This window comes from Leptodactylus fuscus, chromosome 7, assembly GCF_031893055.1.
Source record: "Leptodactylus fuscus isolate aLepFus1 chromosome 7, aLepFus1.hap2, whole genome shotgun sequence".
Lineage (NCBI taxonomy): Eukaryota > Metazoa > Chordata > Amphibia > Anura > Leptodactylidae > Leptodactylus > Leptodactylus fuscus.
Genome location: NC_134271.1, coordinates 61,718,679 through 61,737,347, shown reverse-complemented (window position 1 = coordinate 61,737,347; position 18,669 = coordinate 61,718,679). Strand labels below are relative to the sequence as shown.

The 18,669-nt window shown below is 41.8% G+C and overlaps 2 protein-coding genes across 2 annotated transcripts in view; both read left to right on the top strand.

Annotated features, from left to right (window-relative positions):
• NFAT5 (nuclear factor of activated T cells 5) overlaps positions 1-18,669 on the top strand; it is a 380,479-nt gene that overhangs the window by 127,078 nt on the left and 234,732 nt on the right. The gene's annotated exons all lie outside the window — the stretch shown is intronic.
• WWP2 (WW domain containing E3 ubiquitin protein ligase 2) overlaps positions 3,051-18,669 on the top strand; it is a 35,505-nt gene continuing 19,886 nt past the window's right edge. Inside the window, exons 1-6 of the mRNA XM_075282009.1 lie at positions 3,051-3,108; positions 4,445-4,517; positions 11,803-11,925; positions 12,030-12,087; positions 14,620-14,708; positions 15,692-15,884. Of these exons, the coding sequence (XP_075138110.1) occupies positions 4,457-4,517; positions 11,803-11,925; positions 12,030-12,087; positions 14,620-14,708; positions 15,692-15,884 (524 nt within the window). The 5' untranslated portion in view covers positions 3,051-3,108; positions 4,445-4,456. The remainder of the gene's footprint in view (positions 3,109-4,444; positions 4,518-11,802; positions 11,926-12,029; positions 12,088-14,619; positions 14,709-15,691; positions 15,885-18,669) is intronic.

The following is an 18,669-nucleotide window of genomic DNA, read 5'->3' as shown; positions in this document are numbered from 1 at the left end:
CAGCCAATCAGAGCTCCAGGATCGCCCCTGCTTCCTGCTGAGTGTTGTCGCCACCTGCTGGCAGTAAGATAATACTGTAGGCTGTAATACTGCAGCTAGGAAGTATTATTGTCATTTTATTTATATTAAAAATAAAAATTTATATATCGTTAATTGATGATAATTATTAAATGTATTTTGTCTAGTGACAAATAATATACCTTCTACTAATACTATTTCATCTAATAATCAAATCTCAACATATTCTGCATTGTTTTCCAAATCAGAAGGTACAGACCAAATCACACACGCTTATAATTTATGAAAGAAATATTATCATCACTGTTAGGCAAGGTCACATCCAAGCCATCAATTCATAGGACTGAGATAGACCTAGCTTAGATTCACACGACTAACATTCACCTGTGAAACTTGGTCCATGTGTTGGCTGAATTGGCCTGAACAGTATGCCAGGAGAGGGACTCCTAGAGGTATAGTGATCTGTGATGCCAGGTGTCCTGTCTTGCAGTGATATACTGTCCCATATTACAATATGTCACTGGAAGGCAAGGACTAAGAGCATCATAGTTAATTGTTATGCTAGGAATCCCTCTCCTGGCATATTGTTCAGGCCAGGAAATTCAGCACTCACATGGACCAAGACTGATATGTGAAATTTGCTCTGGTCAATCTATACTTACAATGCGGTCCACTGAGTTCGGACATGGTGTCTCTCCTTTGACAGGAAGCATAGTGGGGCATCCATGTTATTCCATCTGTGAAATATGAACAGAATCTGCTTGGAGTCTCTGACACAGATGTGAACATTTTTATTACAGATTATTCCAGTTATTATTTCTAACTATTAAATGTCATTTATATGGTTATAGTAGCTGTTACAGATAAGGTCCACAGTTGTAAGCATGAAGCTAGGCATATATGGTTCTCAGGGAGAAAGCTACTGATAGGATGACAAGGCCCCCTGTGCGGCTACATAGGTTGCACCAATAGTATGTCCCACCATGACGGCTCTGTTCACACTGCAGCAAGTCTACTGTGTACATTAGTAAAATCTCCCAACATATATGCCCTATGTGTGCAACTGTATTTTATATAGCTGAATATGTTGCCTCCTATTGTGAGAAATTATACAGCACAATATATGCAACCTAGATGAAATGAAAGCGGGATTATTTACAAAACTGACACAAAGGATTATGTAATATAAGTTCTTTTGACTTTTAGGCTAAGGCACCACGTTGCAGCTTTTTTTTTTATTAAAGAATTTCTTGTGGTTTTTTTTTTGAGGCAAAGCCAAGAATAGCCACAAAAGGAATGGGAAATATATAGAAAGCTATGATACTTCTAACTTATGTTCAATGCACTTCTGGCTTTGGCTCAAAAAAGCACAACAGAATCTGCAACAAAAAAAGCTATGTTTTCACAATGTGGGGCCTTAGCCTTATTCGCATAGGTGTGCACAAACATTTGTGTGTTTTGAGACAGGACTGGTTCCTATTTAGGAAAATAAGAACAGTATATAGTCCTGAAGAAAGTAGATGTCTAGTCCTGAAACACATAGATGCTGACTGTCCGGGGAGCAGTTTAGCCTTGTATCCAAAATTTGCTATCACATTACAAGTAGAGAGCAGGGCCAATTTAATACACTTGTGGGCCGAGTTGAAACTTTTTCTAAGTAGGTTGCCACCTCTCCCGTTATACTAGCCTAAAACTGTTCCCAAGGAGCGGACTGCAGGCTCCAGCTGTAGTGATTGCGGGGGCTCGGCACTCATCGCAACTCTGTTGCAGACATCATCAGCTGAAGCCTGAATAGTGCTCGTTGCTGCACCATAGTATTCAACTAAGAACACAGAGTTGAAACCGTTACTTGCCTTCCAGAACAGTGAGACAGTGGGAATGTCCCACTGGACCTGGGTTGGCTGAGGGGGCCCCCAGTACCATAGGACGTGGATGCATTTTTTTGTCCTGTGGTTAAAGTGGTCCTGGTAGACAGACTGGAAGGAAAAATACAACTACAGTAGCTACTTACACTTCTCAACTACATAGATGTTTTCCTATGTGCTCATCAAATTTGGGCACCTTGCATATGGGGTGTCCTACTGTACTTAGACACTTTCAGTAACTTTCCATATAACAGAAACATCACAGTGGCTGAATGTGGACATAGACTGTTATGCCCCAGGTTTGGGGCCCTTAGACCAACAGCACATGTCCCTATACTGCTAGGATTTAGGGACCCAAACCTGGTGAACCTTGTCTTGCAGCATTCAGCTACATCTCCAGCAACAAACAGCACGTGCATGTGCACGTGAAATCAGAGTACACCTTGCTACACTGTGCAGCAGTCAGAAATGTATTATGACGATTTTTCGGCAGATTAAAATGATAAAAGTCTGCCAAAGGCCACAACGGATGAGACTGGAGTAACCTGGCTTGGGCTCCTAAACACCTGCAGAATAAGATCATACTTTAAGGAGGCTGAAATTAATTTGCGTTTTCTGTATCCTGGAGAAACCATACTGAAAGGCACCCCAATTGGGAACGCCGTCTAGAGCTACCCAGTTTCATGCTGTGCCTGGTGCTGCAGTGCAGCCTTGTTCACATTAGTGCGGATGCTCATATTCATTTGAAGAAGCTTTGGCACCACCTAATTCTGCAGAGCTCAGCTGATCACACATGGATGGTCCAGCAATAGGTTTGGGAGGCAAAGTGACAAGTCCAATGAATGATAGCAGGCACTCTGGTAGTCACCTAGTGTTTCCACAAACTGATATGACCTAAGAATACCAGGTTACTTTACCAAGTTCTGTCTAAACCCTAGAACATGATATATAGAACATTTCTATACATGTAGCAATGCGCTGCTACAAGCCAGGCAGCCATTAGTCCATGGAGAAGACAAGTATGAGCCCTAAACACTAGGAACTGCGCGAGAAACATAGATTTGTATAGAACTAATAGACAACATCCGCCCCATTCATCATGGCGGCGCTGAGCTGCTAGCTACCAGCTGTATTTCCGGTGCACTGTCACTCTCACTTCCGGGTCAGCTGACAAAGCCGACGGTCACATGATCGAAAGTGTAGTAGGCGGAAGTAAAGAAGACAGGTAATGTCAACACAGACCGAGGAGGGGTTAATGATGAATTAAAGGGGGGCATAGTGACCAAAAGCGGAGAGCAGTGGGGGGCAGGACACAAATGAAGTAGGGCAGATAACAATTGTGTGCAACAGTTTAGGCAGCCACTGAACCTACTATGGTGTAGTACTGCTATGTACCAGGATTGCTGGGAGTTGTAGTTTCACAGCAGTCTGCCCTACACTGACGTTGCTGGGTCGGTTAGCAGAGCAGTAGGTTTATAATGCAGGCAGGAAAGAGTTAAATGCTAGTAGCAGGGTTACCCAGAAGCTGCAGCCATTCCTGGTATGACCTGGGCGAGTGCAGTATTCTCATATACGTCTGGTCACCATTGCAGATATTTACCTTGTAGGATTACAGCAGCGGATACTTCTCATTGGAAATCCTAGTAATCCTCCATGTATTAAAGTGGCCATAGAGAAGCCACCTCACCGATGGAAGCGATCAGTACAGTCCTCAATGCGTTGCCTGCAGTAAATGCATTTTTGATATTGTAGCGACTCCCACAATGAGAGGTGCACCTATTAGGTTTATCTGACCTGTCACCCATCTGTGTGTATACCATGGCAAAATCTCTTCTCTCCCAATCCAGTCTCTTCTACGTGTCTCACTGGCCCACATTGCCTAGCATTAATGAATTCCCTTCTTCTAAGATATAAGGTGTCAGGTAATAATAGCTAGGTCAGCTCACGGTCAGATGTGGTTCTTATCACTTATAGAGGTCCAAGAAGATGAGCTGTAGGATGCTGTTTGGTTGGGTCATTACGTTGTAGATCAGCATTTGCTTATCTTGTGCTACCTGTGACTTGGAGTGACACTGTGCTCACCATTGTTAGTCCTTTCCTAAGAACATGGCGGCTCTGCAGGGAAGTGACTGTGTGTCCTCTATATAACATACAGTTAAAGCTAGACACAAATTAGGCGAGACCCCTGTAAATGAAGGGGTCCCTCCATATCAGATGCTCATATTATTTTCCAATTACTTTCACAGTGTAAAGGTGTTTGTCATTGTATATTATGTGTCCTGCCATGTAAACAATTATTCAGAAAACTCATTTGCCCCTTTTTTTGTCCTTTGATGCTGAATGAATCAGAGTGATCTATTAAAACTGAGTGTGAGTCATCGTCTGAGTGGACTTTGTACATGTTTCTTCCTTTTGCCTATTTTAGGTTATATGATTACTGTTATGTCTCTGCTTGGCTTGTGTGATGACAGTTATCTGTTCATTGGGAAACCTTGTAATACGAATCATACTTCTTTATGACACAGTCCTTTTATATATTCTAATTCTTCTCTATCCTGCAGGAAGTTTTTAGCATGGCGTCTGCAGGCTCAGGACAGGCTAATGATGGCCAGAAATTGCACCTTAATCTTAAAGGTAAAGTTCTAATCGAATGGACTATGGAATGATAGTTTGGTACATTGCATTTCATCATGGTCCTTTAGCATTAGCTAAATAGGTGTAAGCAGTTGCAGATAAGTATGGCTCCACTATTCCTAGTGCCTCAGAACAAGACACATTGGCATCAGTGCAGGGTTCTGATGTTGCAGTGTCACCCTCAGGAACAGTTAGTTTTTCTTGTGTCAGGTTACCTGAGCAATGTCTGGTGTAAAGATGATACTTCCCAGAATGAAACTCCTCAGATAAAGCGCTGCACAGACTCTGAGCCAGCAGGGAATGCTGGTAGATTTCTGCTTTAAATTGTGTGGAATATTGAATGCAGCTCTGGAGTATAATGCAGGCTCTAAATGTTTCTGACTATACTAACTTGACTTAATGACTCTGCTCAGTGCTCCAATCAATCTTATGTATGTTCACACAGAGTTTTTTGGAGTGGATTTTGAAGTGTTTTCCACCTCATCCTCATTTCTCTCAAAGGAAGACCAGAAAAAAAGAAGCTTCCTGCCATATATTTTACCTGAAATGAATGGGAAATGCCTCAAAATCAGCTTCCAATATCTTGCAGAACTTGTGTGAAGAGAACCCTTATAATGCTGTATTATGTTACTGGGTAGAGAGAGTTGTTTAATAACTTTATATAGTTCTTTTTTATATAAATTGTTATTATCAGAATACCCATTTAAAGCTAAGGCTCCATGTTACGGAAAAGCTGCTTTTTACAGCAGATCATGCTGCAGTTTTTTGAGTCAATGTCCAGAGGGGCTTGAAAAGGAACGGGAAATATAAAGGGAATGCTTATACTATCCACTTCTGGCTTTGGCTAAAACCCCCCCCCCAAAACCTTGATCCTGAGAGTGAGGGTACAGAAGTATGGATTTAGATCTGTGTCCCCTTCTCAGTTTTTCCTGTACAGCCACTCTCTTAGCAGGGAGCTGCAACCGGTTCCACTAGAATGGCGGCTTGCCGCAGTTCCCTTTACTGCTGTTAGCTGATAGGGAAAATGTGAAGGGAGGGAAGTGCTAACTCAGTGATGCAACGCCTTTATTCTCCAGACTGTCAAGAGCTCCAAAGGTCAAAATGATCATAAAGTGATCGCAAATCCAAACCATATCCCATTGCTGTATTAAAAAGGTATTTACCATCTGTAGACTAAAAGGAATATGGCTCCATTAGATTTAGTGTAGAAATAGTGCCACTGATGGAACAGTTGTGGAACTTTGTTGCTATTCGTGATACAGGTCATGAAGACGTTGCAGCCATATTGTTCTATTCTTCAGTAGAGGTCCCACTAGTCACACTTTGGATATGGATAGAATAAGCAATTTATATATTTCAGTGCTCGTGGTGTGAAAACTGATTTAGTCCATGTGGCATTCCCACAGGAAAACTAGTAAGGAGATTTTCTGAGAAGTGCTCCACCTTTTGCTCACATTTATAGCTGCAGTGGCCATGAGCATGTAGATTCTATCCCAGAAACCAGATCACAATATTCCTCCACATTGAAGACAGAAATAATTTAAGATCTCCTTTTACCAAGAATACAGGGGATTGCGACAGAAAATGTTTAGCTGGTTAGCGGTGTGCAAGTGGCTAAAGAGCGTCTGCTAACATTAACCTGTCTGTGCACCTGGGTGTAACTCTATGCCCTGGTGTGCGGTGCCTGGCAACAGGGCACACGGTTACACCCTGGCTTTTAGATATCCTCTGGGCTCAAGTCTGACAGCGGAGATTGGAAATAATCAGTTCCCTGACATTTAAAGGGATTTAAAGTGTCTCTTACATATAAAATGGAAGATAAGCAGGATTTACCATAAGTAGCAAGTCTGCAGTATAGCTTGGAACGGTGCAGCGCTGGCTTTGTTCAGGACCACGGTTTGTCATTGCAGCTGTTTTGTCCACAGGGGATGAAGTCTGTATTTGGACAGTTGGGTCGCATAGAAATTACAGATTGCACCCTTCCTTCATGCAGGAAGCTTCCATAAAAAGTCTCTAATTTAAGAATTTCAGAAATTTTAAAGGACAATGTTCAAAAAATGAAATGGCACCTTGGCAGATACCGGTAATGCCGTGCAATGGTCAAGCTGTTTCACAGGTTTTGGCTGTTTGTGGCGTATTCTGCCATGGTGACTGATGATGATCCATGAACTCTGTCAGTGTTCAGGCACAGCTCAAAGATCATGGAATCCAATCCAAAGAATCATGATGGAAGCTTCAGTCAGGAGCGTAACTTAAGGAAGTGCTAAGGGTGCAGGAGACTTAGGGGGCCCATATGCACTGTACACACTGTGTACTCACAGTATTGAGATTGCAGCTTCCATCTTGCCCATAATCCAAGGAAACCCACAGATTACCCTAACCACACTAAGGGTATGTTCACACGGCAGACACCTTTTCCGCCATGTGACTTTTCCGCGCAGCTAGCCGCCCCTGGATGCCAATGTACTGCATTGACTTCCCATCACAGCATCCCGCTTCTGATTAGGCCCGAATGAATGTACCTAAGTAGGAGGGTGTCTGACTCAGCCGCGGGAAGATAAGGCATGTCGCTTCTTTTTCCTTCTAGCTGAAAAAAATCGCTAGCGGGAGAAAAAGTGAGTGACTCCCATTGAAATGAATGGAAGACATTTTTGCAGGCAGATTTTGAGGCGGATTCCGCATCAAAATCCGCCCTCAAAAAACTCTGTGTGAATATACCCTAAGGTTGATTAAACTCCTTAGCACCCGTAACCATCACTATCAAGAATTCGCTGTATGGATGAGGTAGGGGGCCCCGGACAAAAGATTGCATCGGGGCCCACAAGACTTTAGTTACGCCACTTGCTTCAGTAATAAACCTTCAGTGAATATACAGTGCAATTTAGCTGCCTGCTGCTTTCATTGCTTATTCTGAGTTCAACAACCTACTGAGATGGCGGACCAGTAAATGCAAGGGGAGGATATATGATGTATGGAAAGGGTTTGTAATCTGAAATACATGTCCATTGTACCTTGTTGTGTTAGGACACAGAGAGCTTGTAATAGTAGAAGGAGATGACACATATTGGGGTTACGCGCTGGCACACAGGAGCCTGTTCATGGATGAATATCCAGGTTTAAGCATTCACTTACACACTGCACGTTTTGTTCATTATGAAGCTGGATATTGTATGGCACTAGAACCTCTTCCCTGCACAGTCAGTCACACAATAGTGGCTTGTGTTAGCCCTCTCCAGGTAGCCTGAGGTTACTGCAGTGAGTCAGCCAGGGACACACAACGTTCACAGGCTCATGTAACATTCCTCAGCTTGATCTGGGATGGAGGGAGGGGGTTCTAGTCGCTTAGGGTGGCGTGCCAGAGGTGATAATGACATCTCCGCAGGGAGTGCGCAGGTTTTGTGTCACACTTTTTCATTCTCTTCTGGCTTCAACAGCTGAAAGATTTTCACTAGTAATTCATTAACCACTGGCTGAACTGTAACTTTCTGGCACTGGTGCAAATATTTTATTGTTGGATTTCTTGATAGTCTCATAGATCAGAAAACTGTAGGAGGTAAAAGCAACATGGAGTTCATTAGGATTAGAACAATGAAATACATGGTATGGACTGTGGTCTCTAAACTAAGCAAGCTACGAAGAGTCCAAATACCCTTAACTGTCCCCTTTGGGTATTGAGTCTAGGTCTAGGAATGGTCTAGGTCTATTCGCTTGAGATGTATTTTGACACCCAGTAAAGGTTCCCATGCTATAAATGAGCATCCCAATGATCTGGCCCCATACAAGTACTACCTAGTCCAGTAAGAAGACCTCTTGTACACATGCTGCAGATTTATAAGATGAAATGTGGTTTCACATGACACACCATGTCACTAGTTGTACATATACATGGGATACATTGTCCTTTATATGGCCTTTTGTCATTTGGGTTTTGACGTCAGATTGCTTTCCATTGAAGAATTGACCAATTACCCAGAATGTTATAAAGCAATAAGAATAAAACAGGACAGATTAAGATCCAGTTCACATCTGCGTTCAGGTCATTCCGTTCCCCTCTCCGCATGAAAAATGCAGAGAGTAAAGTCCTGAAGCAGCACTTTTGTAGCCGCATTTTTTGTGAGGAAACCACATGGACCCCATTATAGTTTATGGAGTCCATGGGTTTCCTAAGGTAACAGCTATTTTATGCGGCTTAGGTTTCTGTTCGGGGGGTCCCCAAGTGGAGCCCCAAATGGAAACCTATGCACAGATGTGAACCCGGCCTAAAACATTTAAATAAAATAAGAGTAATCCTTTTTGTTTCTGTCCAGTAATCCAGAATGTTTGATTCTGCCTTCCTATGGATGCTGGATTAAAGGGATTTTAGTGGATGTTTTTGTATGCAGCTTTTGAAGCCACAACTAGGTGTGGGTCATAAAAACATAATGCACAAGCCGGAACGTGGAAATACAGCCTAAAACTGTAAATTAAGGAAAGACAAGTCCCACCAGCTCTAGTAGAACTACTATTCCCAGCAAATCGGCAAAGAAGTGGAGTTTGAGTTGGCATGGTGAGGATCGGCGGCTCATACTGATGGGGGGATTTGCCTCAGACACAGGGGGTTCTGCTCTGTGGAGTGTTATAAGCCTGCAGGGAGCTCTTATTTGCACTCTGCCATCTGCATTTTTGGGTGGTGCACATAATCTTCTAGGATATAAAATGTTTTACAAGCTTTTTGGGGGATTTCCTTTATGTTGACATTTTGAACCAGACATTTGAAGAAAAAAGGGGGCAGTGTTGGAATGAGGTCTCAGAAGTGGGGGACAGCAGCACATGTACAGCTTCAAGTAAGACTGCTAGGTCATTGATGCATCTCAATATGTCACTTATCGGATGTATGTTAGCACCCCCACATTGTATACTATGAAGGGGTTAATCTAAGCCATGAAAAGGAAATCTTTGTTCTCCCCCAGTAGCTGTTAGGCTCCTCCCAATTAAAAATGTAATTGGCTTTCATTCTCTATGCAGTGAGAGGTCCGCTCTGCTCTACAAACAGCACCAATATAGTGGTTACAGAGCATTGCTGTGTGCTGGGGAGGGGGCACAGAACACCCCTCTGTGCTTGCACCCCCCTCTCTACTGCCTGTGTTTATTTAACTTCAGAAACAGAGAGGTGTGTGTGAGGGAGCGAGGGGGAGGGGGTTAATTCCCCCAATTTGATACACCTTGTAAAAGCAGGGGAGTCTGCTCCGAGCAGACCAACTTCCTCCAAGTCATTAGTGTCATTAGCAGAGGGGAGCGTAACACACAATGGGTTCTATGTATGCGACTCGTATAGAAAGAAGCATTCACAGCCACGTGATACACCCCAAAACCATGTACAATACAAGCACTATGCACCTATGTCATTATATGTCTACATACAGCTCGGTGCAAACCCCTTAGTATGTAATCTCACTTTGTGCACACTTACACAGATCACACGCCTTTCTGTAATGTCACATGAATGACAGACTGCTTGTTTGGCTAATATCTGCGGATCACCCATATATTTTTCAATAAATTGGTCTTGGGGTCAGGACAGTGCTACAGTGGGTGGCATGCTGGCACAGTTGTTGCTTCTGATGCTTTGCACTAATTGGGTCATATAATTGATTCCAACAAGGTTACCATCTGCATCAAGTTAAAGGGTATGTCCACTCTTAGAATCATTTTACCTTAATAAAGCATAACAATTATAAAATAAAAACTTCGGCAGGTTAGAAAAAACCTTTAAACTTCAATTCATCAAAAATAATACAATCCCTTTTTGCTGTCAGTGAATGGAATCTGTGATTCATACATCCAGATGCTGAAAAGCTGTACAAAGCTATTGTGTCTTACAGCTGAGGGTTTGCTACTGTTGTATCCTGTCCGGTCAGTTCTCTCACCTAAACAGACTGGACTTCATGCTATTTTCACATTTGATGCAGATTTAGTTGGGAATTATGGGTATCCATTGTACAACAAAGCTGGCATTGCATTGTGATGCAGATGTGAACAGGGTCTAGTGCGTTTTACATGCACTGAAACATTGTAACAAACTTTGAAGACAGGAATGACAGATTTAGTTCACAGGGGACTGTTAGGCAATTGCAGCAAACTGTATTCTGTTTGTACCAGATTTCAGTATGTGTTCTTTCATGAACAGCAAGCAGTGATCTTAATATTGGTGAAGAACAGAATGTTTATTGAATGTGACATTACTTTTCATATTGCAGTGAAACCCAACTAAAATGCAGACTACTCTAGGTCACTGTGGGCAACAAAGACAATTTTTTTATTTTGCTTTTTGGCATTTTGATGTCATTTTTTACATTGGGGGTGTTTTATTTGGAATGCAGCATGCTCTGGGTATGGAGTTTTTACTGGCATTGTTTGCCCAGTCTATAGGGCTTGCAAAATGCCAGGAAAAACACATGCAGATCTTAATACTCTATAACGTAGGGCTGGGCAATTAATCACAAAATTCAGCTAAATTAATCCATGCGAGTTTGCTCATGTTGGTCATTTCAATAATATATTTCTTGCGTCTCTGTCTGTATGCTATGTGATCTGGTTTGCAGATATGTGAATATCCAAAACCACAATTCAGTGGCATGTACAAAAAAGGAGGGTCTTAGGTTCCATTCACACAGAGTAACGTGCCGCGTGATGTGGCATGTATACGGTGTGTGAGACTTTGTGCGCCATAAAAGCTCCCATTGATTTCATTGGAAGCCTGGATCATATGCGCCGCGTTATTTTGCGGCCGTGATTTTGTGGCCGCAAAATCACGGCCGCAAAATATCGCGGCGTATACGATCCAGGCACCCATTGATAGCAATGGGAGTGTATACAGCACGCAAAGTCTCACACGCCGTATACGTGCCACATCACGTGGCACGTTACTCGTGTGAACTTACCCTAAGCGATTATTTGTGATTTTGATATAGGTCATAATCGCCCAGCCCTTAAATAGAACCACCAAATGCCATAAAACTGTATGTTACATATAAAGCACTATTTGGCATATAAATTGCCTATAAATAACACAATGTGAAGGAGATCCTATGCAGCTTTCTATAGTTATCCATGGTAAAGTATACGAAGATCTTACTTTACTTGAATGTGCAGTACCACTAGATAATGTCAGCCCCGTATAAATGCATATGTTGCATGCTGTGGATGTTGGTGGTGATCTGCTGTAGCCCTGTCGTAAATATGCATAGATTCATTTTTGGAGTATAAACTAGGGTAACTCCCAGGGACATGTATTTGTATTTTCTAGTGAAAAATGCCCCATTGCTGCTGAACATCCAGTCCCCTACAGAACACACTGGCAGCCTGGAGAGAAGTGGGGACACTGACAGGGGTAAGCCCTGTGCGGAGCCTGGATCACCTACTGAGGATGGTGAGTACAGAACACATGGCATCTCATATACAGCACTGTGGAAATGAATCACTGCACTTATTAATCTCCATTACTCTCTGACCTTGTCTGATTTTACCTTACAGAAGCCGCAGACTCTGAGATGATATTTGAGAATGGTCACTTTGCTCTAGACAAAGTCAGGTTTGTACACCCACTTACATGTATCACTACATACATTGTATACAGTTCCGTATCAGAATGGCTGTATTGTAAGACCTTGTATAAACTGCAGAAACATAGAAACTTCTTCATTCCTTGCCTATTAACATAGCAGACATTTCACTTTTTCAACACTGGATTTCCTTTCAAATGTTTCTGCTCCTTGATAGCAAAGAGATTGAGATTGGGGTTGATGCACAAAATATATTAAAAAGGCAACATAATTCTAAAAAAAAAACTGTGTAAGGAATGGGCATTATAAGGCAATTTGCACGTAATGCATTCTCTGCAGCAGTGAAATGCTGTAAAAGAGAAGTCCTGCCTGAAAGGAAGTCAATGATTCTACTATCTTACAGGCTAGTTGCCATATTCTGTATGATGCTGGGCAGCTGCTTTCCTTGGGAGAAGGTGGCTGCTTTCCTGGGAGGTAGCATTATGCTACAGTCTCTTCAGGCAGTATGTTACTTTGCAGTGGTTCTAATATGCTTCATCACTCTGCAGGCTGCTTGTGTGCATTACCACATCACTAGTTGCTATGTGCAAAGGTATTTTTATTATGTAATATAGTCAAGTTGCATATGTTTGCCACTTATTGCATCATGCAGCATTCTCTGGTAATGAATCTCTGCACAAACAGTTGCTCTTTTGGTCTCAGCCATCTTGTCCTCAGGCCCTGATGGTCTCACAGTTTGGGGACACCATTGTTGCTTTTAGTCTACAGTGATGGGAAGTGAAGCTTTCAAACAACCTAGCACCAGGGTGATCTCATGTATGCCAGTATATCAGAATTGTACAGTATATATGTGTACTAGCTGCAAACAATCCTAAATAAGGTGTTTTAATACCTTAGGCTCCAAAGTCTTTAAACTAGCCAATGAATGATTATACGAAGTCTAGAAACCTTCTATGTTACTTAATGGATAGAAGTATTCCTATTTGGTAAAATGAACCTGCTCAGAAGGTGGCCAAGGAGTTGCTAGGGTAAAAAAGATGGTAACGGATTTCTTCTCAGTATTATGGGGTCCAAGAGGTCAGACCCACACCAATCATGAATCATGGCATATCCCCACAATTTGTCATTACATTATGAGATAGGAATACTTGAAGACCAGTTTCAGAAGGTCATAATATTTTAGTCCTCTTTACTAAACCAAACTTAGATCATAATAGCGACCCTCTCTCTCTTGTATCCACAAGGTTGCATTCATGTGGTGTCTGGTTTGTATATGCTCCCAGTGCTTATGCCAGGTTCATAGGCCCACATGGGCCCAGCACTTATGAGAAGATCATTTTTTTGCACTTTTACAAGGCTAGTATACCTTTCTATACGTTACCTTGCTATATAGCTAGTCACTGTTAAGAAGTATGGACAGGATCCAGGTACCAGACGCCAACTGATGAAATATTGATGACCTATCCTATGTATAGGTCATCATTAAGAAATACGTCTGAACTGAGCCCAATATCTACGCTATAATGTGTCTGCATTATGGACATCTGAAAGCGGCCTAATACTGTACTACACTTTACTACTATAAGGCAAATAGTGTGTTTTTTTCATAGAATGAATAGCCTTTACGTAACATACTGGAAACCCAGCTTTCTCATTTTTTCCTAGTGAGCATGGCATTGGTTTCTTTTCTTGGGCAGAGCAGATATTTAGATTTAATTTATAAAGTGCCATCACTTTTTCCATTGCACCTTCAGTAATTTGATCTATTTTATTTTTTGTCTGCTCGCTGTAGCATGCTCTTTGTCTCCAGGAGATGTGGATCAGGCTCTTGTGTTGTCCTCTCCTTTATTTCACACTACCCTGTAGAATGTCTCATAGGATTGTATCTATGAGGTGCTACTGATGGGGTCATTGTTCCTTTCATGTACTTACTAAAAACCTGCTGAGAATTCACACAAGAGCCAGGCCTCAATCATAACAAGTGAGTCAACTCCCGAGTATACTCCTAGTGCCCTTGTTTAGTCCTGAATATTTTAGGACAGTCCCCCTTGAAAACTTAAAGAATCAAAGTATTGCATATTCTGGAGACTCCAGCTGAAATATATCAGCGCTGTGTGGTTATATATGGCCATTTATATATGGCCTTATCATGTTGTTTGACACAAGTGGTGAGTTACAGGATTATTTGAAATGAATGGTCAGACTGACTGGCAAGGTGTTCATTCATGGGTCTGAAAAAAGGACCGATTACTTTTTTCCACGAATAGCGCCTCTCTTGTCGGTGGACTGTGTCTGATATTGCAGCTCATCCCTTTCACAGTCCCGTACCTGGTGTAAAGTATACACATCCCAGAATGCAGATCTGCAGAACAAGCTGTGTCAGACATTAAATCAGAAGAAGAATGGTAAATGCAGCTTGGACTATAATATAGACTGTAACTCATATTTTTATCTAATAAGGAATAGGTTAAAACATCTTGTGCCTTTGGGCCTATTTTCAATGTAACGTTATGTTCTGACAGTGTTAAAGCATCTTTGTTTTATTATATTTTCTAACATAGGGATTACAGTTCTCATCCTCCAACTACAGAGAATGGTTCCCGGCAACCAGTTAAAAGCCAGACTAACACAGATGACGTCACTGTGATTGGTGAGTTTGAGAATAGGTGACTACAAAATGGAGGAACTAAAAAGGACTGTTTTCTCTCCTGACATGTCTGGATTTTCGTTAAATAATATTTGTAGGGTATTGTTAATTGGAACTGTGTGTTGTGCCATTACTAACTATTACATAGCTCATGTTATTAAAAAAAATAAATAAAAAAAAATCCATGTCTGTCACCTTCATCCGGGGAATAGGAGAGGGTATAGTTGAAGGGAAGGAGTAATAAATTGATATATTGTGGGATGTGTCCCAGCACATACACATTTTGTCCGATCAGAATTGGACTAGTTTGGGACACCCTGGTAACCCAGTGGTCAGTGTAGTTGGAAATATTCAGGAAGAATAACAGAGGAACAAACGCCACAACTCAAAGTGATTACTAAAACAGCAATGTCAGCAGAGGTGACATGTCCTCTTTATTGTATCCCCGACACAAATCTATGTCTTGTCTAAATTATTTGGTATAATGTTTTTGTGGAAGCAAAATGTATTACGGTCCTCAACCAAGGTTGTTAGTGTGCATTGAGGTTTTGCTGTAATTTCAGAACTAGGACTTACAGGTAGAGATGAGCGAACACTGTTCGGAACAGCCGTTCCGAACAGCACACTCACAGATCGCTCCCATAGAAATGAATGGAAGCGGCCGGCACGCGGGGGGTTAAGTGACCGGCCGTCAGCAAAGTCTGCGTGCTTCCATTCATTTCTATGGGAGCGTGCTGTTCGGATCGGCTGATCCGAACAGTGTTCGCTCATCTCTACTTACAGGCCTTTAGTAGTTAGGAATGTTTATGTAGGTTTCTTTTTTAGCCTCTATATCTAAAAAAAAAAGTAATGTTCCCATTCAGTGACAGCAATCAGAAATTATTGAGAGGGTTGCAGATTTGTGTTTTATTATATAAATCTTATTTATCTGAAAACCTCATTAGCGATATGATTTTAACAACCTGCATCTTTGCTTATCTTTATAGTGAATGGTGATCATGACCACACATCTGGGTCAAACACTGTGACCTCTGGAGGAAGCACCTTGACCAGCAGTGTCACCAGTTCTACACCTTCTCCTGGCCTAGGGTTACCACCTGGGGCAAATGTGGAATCGTCTGAGACCCACTCGTTGCTGTCTAGTGCTGCCACCCCATCATCAGATGGTTTGCCATCTGGGTAAGAAAGGATAAGTAAATTGGATGTAAGGATAGTAGTTTTGCCAGTCATGATGTGTACAGGAGACTGCAGTACACAGAGGTTTGGTGGAGTCTAACCAGCCATGAATGCTTCATTATGTATTTGCGTGAAAGACGTCTTTCTCCTGACACAGAGACGGCCTGTTTGTGTACATAGGACAATCCTGTCCAGTCACACACACACATCTCGCTGGAGATGAGGGGAGCTTTGATCTTAGTTCCTATACATCCTTACCCTTCTGCATGGCACTGTTTTATGGTTCATATAACATCAATACTTCTTTAAAACTTTACATTTACCCTTTACCATTATTTACATGGCTGTGGTTCATACCCATAGGACACTTTCAGCATGTGTGGATTATACTCAGATTGCGCAAACTTCCATGTCTCTACTACTAGTTCACATGAAAATCTTCAGATTTTGATGACCAGTATAACACTTGTCACAGTACAGAGCTGTGCTTGTTTTTCAGGTTGGGCTTTGTAGAAGACCCATAAATGAATTTTTAAAAAAATAAGCACTGTGACATACTATATATTACCAGTACCCTGTTAGTGCCCCTTAAATGCATTCATGGAATACCCTGATTTAGCTGGCATCCTAAGCGCACAAGATGACAGTTCACACTGTATGGATAAGTTATTGTTTTATGAGGTTTGCTGACCCACAAAATGACCTTAGACCATCCTTACTTTACTTTTACAGCTCTGCTAGTCACTGGAATACTGCATTATGACCTCTGATCATCACAGCACAGTGACGTGTTGTGCAGGTTCAATGTACGCAACCCTTTTAATGCTGGAACCACTGCCGGAGTTGATAAACACAGTGGCTGCCATATTTACTAGGTTACCACTGAAACTACGGTATATTTTTCCCTACAGTAGAGCATCTGATGTCTGTATGTTCTATTACAACATATGGGTTGTCTTGATGGGACAATGCTTTAAATATTGAATTGCATAGGATTATTAACAGGTAATGTTCTTCTAAAGCTAACTAATAAAGCACAAGGTGACTGGGCACTGCTGGCAAGTACCGTTTGTTTGTGCTTGGACTAGAAACATATATGGAACTGTATGTATCCCACCAGACAGAGCCCTCTAAATGACATCACATACTCAGTGTTTGCCAGGTCGTCACACAGTCCTCCTACTGATACTACTAGTAATGCTTTATAGTACAGTATGTGTTATAGTACTGTGATAAGAGGAAGTTCCACACTATTAATTTGGAGTCTCCTTTTATTATTTACTACTTGAAACCGCAGTATATTTTAGCTCTTTGCTGGGGCTTGCAGTTCCACAATAGTTTTAGGGCAGCATATTGGCCACTTATACCCATTTCTTCTCCTGACCACTCCCAGTTGGCATTATTTTGATGGGGTGTTGCAGAATCTTGCTGCTCAGTGGGTCTTTGTACCGTCAATGTTTGTGTGACAAGGGCGTTAACCTGCGGCGCTGTCTTTTGTGCAGCGAAGGGTTAATTAGCGTCTCAGGAGCGCGTGTTTGTTTGGTCAGTGAGGTCAGAGGCTGGGAGCAGTGTCAGTCACAGGTAATTAGGGCTGTGCGCTCACAGGCTCTTTATGTGCTCTGTGTAAGGGGCTCTGTTCTCCACACACCGCTCTTCCTGCCCGAAACTCCTGGAAAACTTCTGCATCAACAGTGAAAACCCCCTTTATGTGAGTTGGAGCCGAGGGTCGGCCCCTTTACCCAGAGCATAGGATGTTACAAGGGCAGATGTAATTTACACTAGTTTAATATGACTCAACTATAACAAATAAAACAATTCTGACGTAAATAAACTTTTTTTAAATTTTAAATCGTGCATGGAAATTGCAAAAAAAAAAAGAAAAAAAATTAAACATTTGGACATTAAAGAGATTGTTTAGGGCACTTTCTAGAAGATTTCTCTCGTAAGAGAAAGATAATTGTGTTATTTACATTTATCCAATTATGAAGCTTTTTATTTAACTATTTTTGGGAAAGCTGGGTACAAACCAATACCTATTCCATTAACCCTCCTTCACCCAGGTGTTGAGGTAGTTCTGTCCTGCACAACACTAAGACAGCTAGATGAAGATTATTATGAAGGCCTATGGGCCTAAGTGTCTTAGGGCACACCTCACAAATTATTTTGGATGAGGGTCAGGGGGTTCAGATTGGTAGCTTTCCAATGGATGTTGTGTCTGTGTACTGGGTTTTCATTCGCCAATGTTATGACAGAATAAAAACAAGTTTGTTATGCCTTTCTTCACAAGGGTTGGCGATGGGGAAATTACAACCAAGCCTACTTTTACTTGTATAGTTATATGTTGGCAAGAACCACTGCCAGGATGGAGGGTGTGCCATTCTAAATGAGAGTCCCCCTCTAAATATATCTGCACATTTGCGTCCTAATGATTTAAACCAATCTTATAAAACAGAGCGGACAATTTGAAGCCAATAGACTGAAATAGCCTAATGATTTGGAGGTGGTTGCATCTTTAAGCAGCATGGTCACATCTGCACAGCTCCAAGTGCAGCATAGGTAAATAATATTGTGTCAGCCCCTATGAATGTTCTTGGCCAAAAATCCTAGAACACAGACACAGACGTGTGAGATGGGCCAGGCAGAAGGTGGACGGGTAATGTGGAACACACAGATGGAAAGACTAGGTGGAATGGAAATGCAAACATTAGCTCTTGAGCAGCCATTTTATTGTCTGTGTTCCTGCATACGTCTTACTTTTATTGTGAGCGATGTATGTTGTCGATTGTGT